The 13,656-nt window shown below is 43.8% G+C and overlaps 2 protein-coding genes across 2 annotated transcripts in view; one reads left to right on the forward strand and one right to left on the reverse strand.

Moving 5' to 3' along the window:
- The window catches only part of PCCB (propionyl-CoA carboxylase subunit beta), an 84,552-nt gene extending 80,609 nt beyond the window's left edge, over positions 1–3,943 (forward strand). The window contains exons 11-15 of the mRNA XM_036851045.1: positions 425–532; positions 776–876; positions 1,303–1,401; positions 2,217–2,316; positions 3,343–3,943. Of these exons, the coding sequence (XP_036706940.1) occupies positions 425–532; positions 776–876; positions 1,303–1,401; positions 2,217–2,316; positions 3,343–3,464 (530 nt within the window). The 3' untranslated portion in view covers positions 3,465–3,943. The remainder of the gene's footprint in view (positions 1–424; positions 533–775; positions 877–1,302; positions 1,402–2,216; positions 2,317–3,342) is intronic.
- A 3,549-nt stretch (positions 3,944–7,492) lies between these two features.
- The window catches only part of STAG1 (stromal antigen 1), a 425,667-nt gene continuing 419,503 nt past the window's right edge, over positions 7,493–13,656 (reverse strand). The window contains 4 exon segments of the mRNA XM_036851044.1: positions 7,493–9,459; positions 9,547–9,627; positions 11,118–11,232; positions 11,785–11,895. Coding sequence (XP_036706939.1) covers positions 9,436–9,459; positions 9,547–9,627; positions 11,118–11,232; positions 11,785–11,895 — 331 coding nt within the window. The 3' untranslated portion in view covers positions 7,493–9,435.

Here is a 13,656-nt window from a genome sequence, read left to right on the forward strand (position 1 = left end):
ATTAACCTGACACATGGCTATAGCTGGTGAAGCCAGAATCCGATTCCAGGGTACAGGGACTCTCTAAGACCAGCCCCTGAATGTCACCTCCCACGACTGGCTGCAGGGGCGAGGCAGGCTGTGCATCAGGTGGCAGCAAGCAGCCCTTCAGTTTACGAGGCCGAGACTGGCTGCCTGCCCTGGGCTTTGCTGCCAGACCCTCAGGGGCGGCGCCACTCCTTGGCCCTCTGGCAAGTGCCAGGTGGGTTCTCCTGTCTTCCCAGTTTTTCCTGGAGTGTGAGGATCCCCTTAGCTGTTTTCTGAGGAGGTAACTTTGGTGCCTCCTTAGTAACCAGCTCTGAATGGTTGCTGAGGGCACATTCCCAGTGTGGATGGGACTGGGAATTGCCCAGAAGCTCAGCCTGGATAATCTGTCTTTTTCTAGGATGCTTGGACATTAATTCATCCGTGAAAGGGGCTCGTTTTGTCCGATTCTGTGATGCGTTCAATATTCCACTCATCACGTTTGTGGATGTCCCTGGCTTTCTCCCTGGTGAGTCATTGACAGAGGTGGGGGCCAGGAGAGGCGGTTTTGCCCAGCAAGGCACCCACTTTATTTGGAGATCTTCTTGCAAAATTCCCTCAGGATTTGTGACGTCTCCATATTGTGGGTGTCTGGATGGTGCGGCTGTGTGAGGGGTGGCCCTCTGGGGAGGGGGAAGACCTCCCAGCTGAGAGCAGAGGCCGACCTCCTGAGGATTCTGTGGGTATCCAGTAACTCTTCCTCGTGACCCAGGCACCGCGCAGGAGTACGGGGGCATCATCCGGCACGGCGCCAAGCTGCTCTACGCGTTTGCCGAGGCAACTGTGCCCAAAGTGACAGTCATCACCAGGAAGGTGAGGAACTCACGCTGGAGGCTGTGAGCTCACTCACTCCCACAGCATGGTCGTGGCTGGAAGTCTGGCCGAGAGGTTCAGCAGCACTGGAGGGAGACTACGCCTCGCTCCCCTTAAAAGGCTCTGGAGGACAGCACAGCGTGGACAGCCCTGCAGACACGCCCTGCAGAGGTGTCCCTGGTCATCTGGGAACTGAAAGCAGCAGTGGGAAAAAGCAGCCGGGAAAGACCGTGACCATGAACTGTGAAAGGCCTGTGGGCTGTGCCCTTGTGCTCCGGCTCCCTGGCCTCACAGACACTGGGCCTTTAGCAGCCCAGGAGGGCTCTACTTGCTTTTTGTCCTCATTTTGCTTGGCTTCCTGGGGTCTTGCAGGGACATGACATGGGTGACTCAGGCACTAACATTCAACATTTGGGTCTGTTCTAGGCCTATGGTGGAGCTTACGATGTCATGAGCTCCAAGCACCTTTGTGGTGACACCAACTACGCCTGGCCCACAGCAGAGATTGCAGTCATGGGAGCAAAGGTGAGGCCCTCTGGCTTTCCCTTCTGCGTCTGGGAAATGTTGGAGAGGGGCCAGGGCTCCAGGGAGTTGGGGTCTAGACCCTGGCAAGCCTGCCTCCTGCCCTCTCACTTCAGGCGTGTGCCGCCGTCTTCGTGCCCAGGTGGGAGGAGCCTAGAGTGGGTTTTGAGACGTCAGTAAAGGGGAAGGGGCTGAACTGGCCTTTGGAGGACTGGACATTTCCCCCAGCCCCCAGCTGCTGACTTAGGGCAGGTACTTCCTGTTGCTGTGCCTGCTCCCCACTCCTTTCCTGCTTCAAAACAGCTGGTGCGGTTGATCCAGGTAACTCCCGTGCCCCCGCCTCTCCAAGCTGACTTTCAAGGGTTCTCACATGAAGGCTCATCTTTCAGTCCTCATTTTTCTACATTTGCATTTCAGTCTTTCCACCTCTGGCCATTGAATTGTGTGCTCAGAATCATGAAAAAGGAAAACAGCACTCTGCTTCCCTCAGTGAGGGAACTGTGGATTTAACAGTGGAACCTAGGCCAAATATCTTGGCCTCAGAGAAGGATAAATGCAGTTGGAGAGAGCAGGACAGAATCTGGGGAGGCAAACACCTGGCTTAGCCTGGGCTGCTCGTCCCTGGGGCCGCAGCTGAGCACCCATCACAGCCCCCGGAGTCACGGAGGTCACCTCCAGGCACCTGGAGCCGGCACTTGTCTCTGGTACACTTTGATTTACCAGGACACTGGCAACCACACCCACGATGATGAGCTGAGGGAGGCCTGCCCAGGTCTCCAGGGGCCTCCAGGGGCGTTCACTAACTCCTCTCGTGACAGGGCGCTGTGGAGATCATCTTCAAAGGGCACGAGAATGTGGAGGCCGCTCAGGCAGAGTACATCGAGAAGTTTGCCAACCCTTTTCCTGCAGCCGTGAGAGGTAGGGCCTGTGGTGGGGAGGGCAGCTCCGTTCGTTTGTTGGGTCACTTGCTTCTTATTTTACTCCAGAAGTCTGCCTTTGCCCTTCCAGTTTAATCTGGAGACCAGTGAGGGCTGGCTTGTCCCTGAGCAGTCATCACTTAAGGACGCTGCTCTGTCACCAGAATCAAAACAACATTGCTGAAATGGCTGAGTCTCTTAGTGTTGCTCCAGTCACCCTAGTGCTGTGAAAAATCTACCCAAAACAAAGTGACTTAAAACCACCACCGTTTTTGTTTTGTTTCGTTTTCCCTCATAGTTCTGAGGGTCAGCAGTTTGGTCTGGGCTGAGCTGGGTGGTTCTTCTGCTGGCTGGGCCTGGGATCAGTCATGCAGCTGTGTCATCTGGCGGTCTGACTGGGGCTAGTCCACGATGGCCTCACTCACATGGCTGGTGCTGGCTGTCAGGTAGACTCTCTCTCCATGTGGCTTCTTATTCTTAGGGAGGCTAGTCCACACTGCTTTACGTGGTGTCCTGAGGGCAAGAGGGAGAGCGGGGAAGCTGCAAGGTGCCTTGAGGCCTAGGTTTGGAAGTTGCAGTGTTACTTTTGCCACATTCTGTTGGCCAAGGCAAGTTACAAGGCCAGGTGAAGAAATACAGTCCACTTCCTGATGGGAGGAGTGGCACAGTAACATTGCAGAGGGGTTTATGTACAGGATGGGAGGAGTTGTTGTAGTGATTTAAAAAAAATAGAAGTGCACTTTCTTAATTGGATTCCCTGTTGAATTCATCTTGGTAGGGAGGGGGTCACATTTTCCTTTTCTTGCCGAGTGTTCCTAGGCCAGAAGTTTGGGACCTGCCAGAGGAACAGGGGGCTCCTGGGATCAGGGGAAGGTTCACAGGAGCCAGCTCCTCTTGTGTCAGGATGGGCCCTGCTCACACTGTTGGCCGCAGAAGATAGTGCCCTGGCTGAGCACCATGTGGGTGTTGGGTGGGTGGCAGCATCTGGGGCTGCAGATGATCTGCTTCCTTTTCTGTGCTTCCCCAGGGTTTGTGGATGACATCATCCAGCCTTCCTCTACACGTGCCCGAATCTGCTGTGACCTGGGTGTCTTGGCCAGCAAGAAGGTACAGCGCCCATGGAGGAAACATGCAAATATCCCACTGTAAATGTACCAAGGGTAATTACTGCCTGGCCATTTGCACCCATCCCTGCCTTTTGCAGTCATGAAACCTGGCAATCTAAATACCAGTAATAACTTGGCTAAGTTTATTAAATTCTAGAAAGATTTCATTTGTGCCTTCCTATAAAATTGTTTTATTAAAAATCCTAACTAATATTTTTTGAGCACAAATCTTATTTTTTTGTGGTAAAAATCTGAAAAATGAAGAAAACTAAAGAAAACACTATAGTATTATCACTTAGAGCTGACCCTTATTTAACACCTCTGTGTATTGTTTTCCTTTCTTTTCCCAAGAATTAATTTTTTTCTCTAAAGGTGAGATAATGAGCTTTTAGGGTGAAGTACTTGTCTGCTTAGGCTTTTAGTTTTCTTACTTTTAAATAATATAACAGTTAAATGATATGTCCTATCCTTTCAATTCCTTCAGGAATTGTTGAGGATTAAAGGAGATGTTTGTAATTGTGTGTGTGTGTGTGTGTGTGTCTACCAGAATAGATGCTAAGTAAGGCATATACCCTATATTAATTTCTTACCCTATATTAACTTCTTTCCAGAAACGTGTTCTCACATTTTAAAAAACTTATTTTGGAAAATTTCTAACCTGTGGAAATGTTGGAAGAGTTGTATACCCTTCACCTAGATTACCCAGTTAACATTTTCTATATTTGATTCATCTTTTATATAAATATATAATTACTATTTTTACTGACCTATTTGAGAGTAAGTTGCAGAATCATGACCCTTTGTCCCCCCAAATGTCAATGCTTATTTCATATGAAACAAGGCTCATTGTCTTACATAGTCTTTAATGACATTGACATTTTTGAAGCATGTTCGCCAATTATTTTGTAGAATGTCCCTCAGTTTGGGTTTGTCTGATTGTTTACAGACATTTAGATCCAGGTAGGAGTAATACACAAGAGTGTTCTTTCCTTGTATTACATTAGGAAACACGTTAGGTTTTTCCATTATTGATGAAATTGAGTCTGATCAGCATTCTTTAAGCCTGTCAGCACACTTCCGTCCACTACTTTTTAGTATCCGTTATGATTCTTGCCTCAATCAGCTGTTCTATGTTGGTGGTAAAATACTGTATTTCTAACCCTATCATTATATCCACAAGGAAGGAAGAAAGAGCTTTCTCTTCTTTAAGTTTTTAGTATCAATTTAGATGCATAAATTATTTTTTCATTTTTAAACATTTTTTCTTGAAATAATATATTTTTCTTACTATGCTATCACCCTATCAGATTTTCAAATGCACATTATACTAGTTTATTGAGAATCATATATTAATATTCATAACTGAAATCTGGGCTTAGTACATAGTAGGTGTTTCATAAATGTTTTAGTGAATGAATATATTCAGTCATTCAATCAAGAAAAAATAGAGACTCATGGGTTCTTTAAAAATTTAATGTTACTCATTTTGATGCTCAGAATTTCCTGATACAGCCAGAGGGGTGCTCTTTCAAGCTGGTTCCTCAGTCCTTTTGATATGTCACAATAATTTTTTGTGCACTTCCTTATTTTTTGACACAGGGTAATGTACCAGGTTCATCTTATATTTTCCTCGCCCAGCTCCGGATTTAGTGATTTCTCTAAGAGCCCTGGTTTCTTTTAGGAGATGAAATTTAGAAGCAAACATATGGCCTGAAACATATTTTTGTCTTCCTAACTAGGTGGTTAGTTCCTAGGGGGCAGAGATGTTTGGCCAGAGGCTCCTTGTACTTCTCTTTGGCACCAGCAGTAAGACTGTAAGCCATTGGAGCTGGGAAAGGAGTGGTGGCAGACTCCTGGTCTTTTAGAGGCCTCCTGGCTGAGGGAGAACCATACAGGTTGGTTAGCATGTGGCTCAGTAGCTTAAAGTTGCCTGGCCAATCCGATTTCTGGGGTCTGCCAAGCTAGGATTTGGCCCATCTGAAAACCAAGCTGGTGGCGGAGACACAGAGCTGCAAGACCTTGGAAGCTCTGTCAAGTAGACCAGCCTGTGTGTGTTGCAGAGCAGCAGTCAGTTTTCTCATCAGCTGCTCTTAGGAATGCCATTCCCAACTGTGGTCTCGTCTTAAAGGGACAGAGAAAAATGCTGAATCTTGTAACCAGAGAGGACTTGGGTGTACTGAGTGGAGCGCTGGCAAATGCGTGTTTAGACCGAGAGCAGATAATACAGCGAGTTTTGGTGGAGGTAGGAGGCTCTGTGAGTGTCCTGCTGTAACTGTCCCTGCCCTAAGTATGTAAACCAATTTGTCCTGAACCACACAGCTAATGAGGGTTGAAGCTGGGATTTGAACCCAGGCAGTACTGTCTGAATCCCAAAGGGTTGGAGTGAGAAAGGTGGTGGTCTGCTCCACTTGGGATTGTATCAACCTGAAGAGCTACTAAACTTGGAGAACTTTCCCGCCTCATGCATGACGGCATCCCTCTGAGCTGCTGGAATCACGGGAGCACGCACATCCACCAGCAGCCGTCCAGTGCTTCTGTCGTGTGAAGTCTTTCCAGCCTCTCTTCTGACCACGTCTTGGTCTCCCCAGCCCAATTCTCTGCTTCTGGATGCACTGATGCTTTTTGCTGGCACTTGAGATGTGGTTTGCCCAGAGTCAGAGAAGCCTGTGAAGGACACTCACCCAGTACACTGACTTAACACCCTTGATGGAGTTGTTGAATCAACCCAGACTCCACCTGTTCGACAGATGTGAACTTTAAGTCCTTCTGGTTTCAAAGGATTTCTGGAGAGCTGTGGCTTTATTATATATATATTTTAGTGAAACTACAGGTCCTCATGCTCGTGCTTCCCTGTCAGCATGGGATCTCCACCATTCCAAGCGGAAGCTGTGGCTACTCAGTGGGCGGAGCCTCAGTCTGGGGCCTGTGTGGACTCCAGCCAGCACATTGGGCAGATGTGGCAGCCTTAGTAGGTATGTACTGACCATGTCCCTACTGTCCTGGTGATGAGAAATGCCTCATTTATGTGTCCTTGGGAGCAGAAAGTTATCCTTCAAGACGTGATGCCCAGTGGAGACCCCTACAGAGCAAGGCACTTAGGAGGGCATGGATGGAACCTTACCTGAGTTTGGTCTGATATGTGTAGCCTGAGCAGGCACTAAGCCTTTGTTTCCCATGAAGACACTGCTCCTTGTTTGATAGATTCTTTTCTGAGAGCAGGGCCAATAGAGAGTCACAGTCAAGTCACATCTGGGAGGTTTGCAAGCTTGTCCGAAGGTAGAGTCACACATGGGCAAAGCCCTGGTCTAATCTCATAAGCACGTAACCTTCAAGATGAGCTGCTACAGAGATCCGTCCTCATCACCTTCCCTCCTGGGCTGCCTGGAGAGCTCACCTGCCGATTTATCCCCTGCATTCCTGCCTCTTCTGCACAGCCATCTTAGGCCATCTAATGAACACAGCCCAGAGAACACGGTCAGGCCCATCAAGTGTAGGATACAGTTTTGTTTAGAGTGACACCTGGCAGCAATGTCAAGAGAAACCCTCACTTCAGCAGCCATGCAGAACACAAGTGATCTTTACAGGGCACTGCTAGGGGGCAACCGTGCAGAAGTGCTGAGTCTGGATCTCAGGTGGGGGAAGCACCCAGGCTTCAGACCAGTTGATAATCCCTGAATGCCTCCTCCAAAACGCAGCCCACGAGAGGCTTCCTCTTGAATCACAGACCACTTGGCCTAGCTAGTCTCTCACTCTCTCCAAGGAAATACAAAGAATGAAAGAAAACTGATGAGCTAGTCCTAAGATAATGCTTGCTTAAAGAAGTAAAGCCTCATTGATACAGGAATTTTGCCATCATTTAACAAATGATCTGAAAGAGCAAACTCTCAGTTTTTGGTAAAAAAGGAAAGCTTCATCATTCTGTCGACAGGACAAGAAATCACCTCTTTAAAGCTTTACCTAGTAGGAACAATAGGATGACTACCACAAGCCTGATTTTGAATAGTTTATTAAAGGAAAGGTGAAGCATCAGTTTCAAATTGTACAAAAGGAAAAAAAACCTCATATTGCAAATGTACAATTTACAGAATTACTAGCAAAACCAATCATCAAGGAGACACTGAAAATACAAAAATTCGATTGACTTCAAACTGAACTGGAAACCCATTGGAGTCGATATTATGCCTTTTCTGTTGCATGGTAGTCTACAATTCTAAGTCAGCATCTGTTTGTTTTCCACGTGAAACTGTCAAGCCAAGGATCAATCTGTGCAGGTGCCAGGGCACTTCCCAGCCTGCTCCCTGGCCAGAACCACAGGCGGGCAGGGCTGGCGTGGTGGACAGTCCAATCAATCATCCCCGCCCCTTCACTTCCAGTGAAACCCACATTTCTGGAGGAAAGCGAGACCCCAGCCCCAACTGGAGCCCAGGAATTGCTCAATCAGCAGATAAAACATTTTTGATGACCAAGAAGTTTTTTTCAGAACTGTACAAATGTTGAGAAAAGTTTGTTTTGTCTGTTTACTAAAAGGATGAATAAAGTAATCCATTCTGCTTTCCCACATAGTCACTGGGTGCACAGATTTTTTTTTTTTTTTAATGCTTTTGTTTTTTGGTAAAAAGGGAAAGCCTCATCACTCTGTTGCAGCTACTTTAAAAACCAGCCCAGAAACAGCTGTGGATGGATTGGTTTGGAAGTTCTGAGGCTTACTTTAAAAATCAGAAAGGAAGAAAGTGGGCTTTTTAAAATAACAGTAGCAGCAAGTCATAAAAGTCTAAGCAGAATGTAACTCTAAACCATTAAAGGCTGTCCTGAAGATTCATAATTTCTTTCCCCCAAAGAATTATCCTTAATATGCACATTTAACACTGAAATGTTGCTGTATTTCAAGGTAAGCTTAAGTACTTCACCCTCTAAGCACAGACTTCTATGCAGCACACACTTCTATAATCGGTAAACTTAATTCACAAAATTAGTGCATAAGGGTATTATTAAGTGCATGGGAAGTAGACACAGTTATGTTACACTTAAAATTACTTTTGAATGGCGAAGGAGTTCTTCATGATTATCTTTTTAGGAAAATGGAAGTCCATGTAACTTGAATTTGGCAGGGCATGAAATAAGTGGTAAAAACGGCAAACTGATAACTTGAGAACCATTTTTGTTTTACTGAGAATACTTTATTTGCTGGTAGAAGTTGCTAAAAATGCACAGAACAAATACCAATAGAAAATGTACTGTATTTGAATCTCCCTAATCTATATAAAATGAATGGTGTACAGCATCTGTTGGAAAAATGGCTGCTTGGACATGTCTTATTTTATGCCCCCTTATAAATAAAAATAAACCTTTTTATTCAAGAGTATATAAAATCGGGGATTTCATATCTATGTCCACAGAGGGTGTATGGTTTTTGGCAGCGATGCACTGTCAGAGTTTCATCTTAGCTTGTCAGTATTCTGCTCCTCCATATTTCTGTATTCCACAAGGTCCAACCAAATCCAGTGAGCTCCAAAACACTCTTCGGCAATTAGGATGAGCTGCTTTACTCATAGGTTTAATAAAAATGGTTAGCTTTTAAAACATAAAAAGGCAAAATGTTAAAACGGTTTTTAAATTGTACAACAGGAAAATAAAGTTAAAAATATTTTTTTTTACTCAATGCTGAGTTTTCATAAAACAGGTGTATTACAGTGTTTATCTTGACAGCTGTTTTAAAAATTTAAAATTTCTTCCTCCCTCCAGAAAAACACACACATCTGTATTGGGATAAGTCCAATAATAGGACACAAATGATTTTTCAGGTCAGTCTTTCTGAGGTGACATTCACCAACATTCTCTTGGGTAATTTACATGCTCCTCTTCTGTCACTGCAAAAAGGGATTGACCTCAATCATTTGATTAAAAAACAAATCAGATCACATCAAAAGTGTTTTTTTCCCCATACAAGCTATCACAGTATATAGGCCTCTAGCTCTAAATAATAGAGTTCCAGATTTGTAAATTTTCTTCAGACTTCAGAACATAGGCATTCCAAATCCCTAGAAAAAGTGAAACACAATTATTAAATTCATGCATAAACAAGACCCAGAAACCATAATAAAGAACAGTAATAATTTAACATTTACTGAATCGTCTTCTATGATAGCTGCAGAATCAAAGAAATCTGGCCTCAGCTCAGCTCTCTCTCGCCGATTTCTTGATGGGGGCTGGAAAGAGAAGCCAGATACTTAATTTTTTCCTGAGATACATTAAGACAATGAACTGTGATAATCAGCTAATATTTCTAATAGTACCATAAATATAAAGAACTGTTAAGGGTCAATTTGAAAGGAAAAGAATCTGTCTTTTACAGGAGCATACATTAAAGAAAAATGTAACAGTATTTGGCTTTTAATTATCACTTAGATAAAAAAAGGCTTTCAAATTACAATGAATGTGTAAATGCATATAAATAATTTTTGGGCCTATAAACAAAGAACATACCTCTCAATCATGGAATAATTATAAGATTGATCAAACACTAGGTGACAAAACTTCACTAAATTCCCCAAAGCAGGTAGATGGAGAGCTACTGATGGGTGGGTTGAGGGAGGTTACAGATTGGATATGGTCTCATTTACATTTCTTACCAAACCTTTTCATTATGGAAAATTCAGAACATACAAAGCAGAATGCTATGGGGTAAATTATGTCCCCCCAAATTAATATGTTGAACTCCTAACCCCTAGACCACAGAATGTGACTGTATTTGGAGACAGGGCATTTAAAGAGGTAAGTAAAAGGAGATCATATGGGTGGGTTCTAATCCAATGTGACCCATGTTCTTATAAGAAGAGGAGACACGCACAGAGGAAAGATCATGTGAAGACAAAGGGAGAAGATGGCCATCTACAAGTCAAGGAGAGAGGCCTCAGAATGAAATCAATCCTGCTGACACCTTATCTCTGACGTCTAGCCTCCAGAACTGTGAGAAAATACATTTCTGTTGAAGCCACCCCGTCAATGGTATTTGTTATGGCAGTCTAGCAAATTAATACACAGAGAAAGCAGTATGATGAACTCCCATACACCCATCACCCAGCTTCAACAATTTTCAAACATTTGGCCAATCCTTTTCCATTGAATTCCTGTTTTCTTCTTCTCCATGTCATTTCACCTATGACTACTTCAGTATGTATCTCTTAACAGATGGAAACTTTTAAAAAACATAACCACCATGTATTACTATTTCTGACAAAGAAAATTTCTTAATATCACCTACACTTAGTCCATATTCAGATTTCCTTATTTTAAACATGTCTCTTCACATTGAACAAATAAGGTCCATATTCTGCATTTGGTTGCTATGTTGGAGTGCAGTGTACATAGACTCCAATTTAAAGTACAAGAGGCCAGATGAACATGCTATACTGAAAGACAGATCTAGTGTAAGCTGTTTTTCATGAAGGTAATAAGAAGGAGCCAGTTCCTGTTATTGCCAGAACTGAAAATCTGACTGCTTTGAAAACAGGCTTGAAAAACATAAGCTCATCCAAATGCCCAGCAGTGCTACAAGCGCTACACGGGCCCTGCCCACTGTTGGTCAATGTTGCCTCCTCCTCCTCTTCCTCTCACAGGGTTCTGAAAACAAGAGCATCATCTTACACCAACACCTTCACATATTTTAACAGAAGAAAAATGTATTGAACTTCCTTACCAGGTCAATAACCATAGTATCTTCAAATTCTTCATTCATATCTTCTAACTGACTCCGGGATGACATCATTACATCTTCAAAGATGGGCTCAGCATCTTCTTCCATTAGACCCCGACTGATACAGAAGAAGCACAGTCAGAAAGCTGTTCAGACTGATAGAACCTGGAGTTCTGGCTCTTACACTGGGTCTTCTAAGCAATGAAAGCACACCTTCCAATTACAACCAATAGACTGCACAAATTATGATACTGAACTCTAAGGTAATTAAGAATCATTCATTTGGTTAACTCAAGATTTCATCTTAACTCATCAGAAGGAAGTATAATTTAAATGCAATAACAATATTACTAGCTAGCTATGTGTCATGTCAGTTCCCACAGAACTCTAAGTGATTGGTGCCATTATTATCCCAAATTTACAAATGGGGAACCAGAGGCACAGAGGTTTTAGAGCTTATCCAAGGCCACACGGCTGGCAAGTGGCACACAAGGATTTAAATGCTGAAAGCCTCAAGCACCCATGTCCTCCATTCCTATCCTACGCTGCATAGCATATCCTGAATTATGATTTTAACTCCTAAGACCAAACATGAGAGAAACCCAAGTCGTTACACAAAATGACCATCACACAGTGATCATGTTCTTGTGACACTTGATGTAACACTTACACGGCATGCCTTACTCCGGTTCTCACTTTCATGTAGTTCATTCCTGTTCTGTCCTTCCGATTTAAGTCTTCTAATTTCGGCTGGCCTAACCAAGAGATCTGCATCTGAGGACTAAGAGAGGGTACTATTATTCATTTTGTGGCAGCAGATGAGGAATTTAGGCAATGAGGCCCATGCTAAAAAGGCCATAGTTGGTTGGCCTAATCCCCATGTAAGGGGAGTTAGCTGGATTTATTCCAGGGTCAAGGTTGAGATCATTATCAAAGGACCTGTCTTTGCAGAAATGGCAGTAAACTGGAGATCCCTAAGTCTCCAAGAGAAGCTGGCTGTGGAGGCTAGTTGTTAAGTGTGAAGGCAATCAGAATATGTCACCCCAAAATATGCTTCTTTGAGATTAAAATTGTTTTGAGCTGAAGGCAATTAAGAAGTAGTAAAACACAGAAAAAGTTCCCCCTTTTCTGCCTAAAGGCAGGAAATAAGTTCTCCTTTTACTGGAGACAGACTCTTATCAGCCCAGAGATGGCACCAGAGGAACGTGCAAACAAACCCTGTTAAACTAATGCTTATCTTCCTAGTTAAGATGAGGACTACCTAGCCCTAGTTGGACTACCCCTAGTCCAAACTCGTTTGTCTTGTCATTTCTTCACAAATTTATTGTTTCTTTGTCTAAAAGGCTTAAAAGCTTCCTGCTCTGGTCACTTCTTTAGGTCTTCATTCTCTTGTGAAGGCTCCCATGTACATGTAAAAATTTAATAAAATTTGTATGCTTTTCTCCTGTTAATCTTTGTCAGTTTAATCTTTAGACCCAGCCAGGGGCCCTAAGAAGGTTGAGGAAAACTTTTTCCTCTCCCACAGGTGCTTAAATTATCAGCTTCTTTCCCCAAATCCCTGCTAAACCAGAGCGCTTCTCACACTTCTGTATCCAGCTGCTGCCCTACTTACAAGGGTTCCTAGCTGCACACTCAGTCCCCGAAGGGACAGGAATGATGCTGGCTTCGTGGCTCAGAGCTCTCCAGAGTTGAACAAGGGAGGGTAGATCACATTTTTTCTCAGTCCTTCTGAGGAAGTTTGGAGTCAGGTACATGCTGAGCCAAATCTCCACCTGCACTCTATCCTTACTGGCACATGGACACTTGCATAAAATCAACATGACTCTTGGGAATTTTATAGGATGGAAACTTGAACGATTTTTGGTAGCTAAAATCTGCCGCATAAAGTTCTCTCGAAGCAGCTGTCTTTATATCATGGTAGGCTACCACCTTGATTCAACTTATAAATCTATAGCAGGAAAAAGACGACAGACCACAGCCAGGAGGGACTGACATGGTAAGTTCAGGGAAGCAAGGCTCAAATAAGGAGGATACGCCCCCTTCCCCAGTAGGAAATGGAGTGGGAGTGCTGGTCATAAGGCAAACTACCCTCTAAGATGGCCCAGTTATGCAGTGGCTGACAAAGATGATCCTTTCAGCTTTGAAGAAGGCAGATCCTCAGAGCAAAGATTCCTTATGAAAACCCAGGATCTGAATTCTTCTAACACTGCCCCTTTCTATTTTCAACCTGCTAAATTTGTTGAGTTCTAATGAGAATTCTCTCTTATCCATCAGAGTAATTCACAGCATTACTCTAATATGAACAGAAACGCAAGTGAGGAGCTTAGAGACTTTCAAAGTTGAATGGAAAATAACAAAGAAACAGTTAAGGTTTTCAAAGCAAAAGTCATGCCATCACCCTGCCTTTTCCATGATTTTCAGAGCTGTGGTACTAGAAAACAGTTTAATTGCTAGTGCGGTAAAAGGTTAAGAGCTTGATTCTCCTACAGAAAGGACCGCTATTCTCAGAATTTATCACTGCTTTAACAATTCTTAATCTATG

Source organism: Balaenoptera musculus, chromosome 4 (genome assembly GCF_009873245.2).
Source record: "Balaenoptera musculus isolate JJ_BM4_2016_0621 chromosome 4, mBalMus1.pri.v3, whole genome shotgun sequence".
NCBI lineage: Eukaryota > Metazoa > Chordata > Mammalia > Artiodactyla > Balaenopteridae > Balaenoptera > Balaenoptera musculus.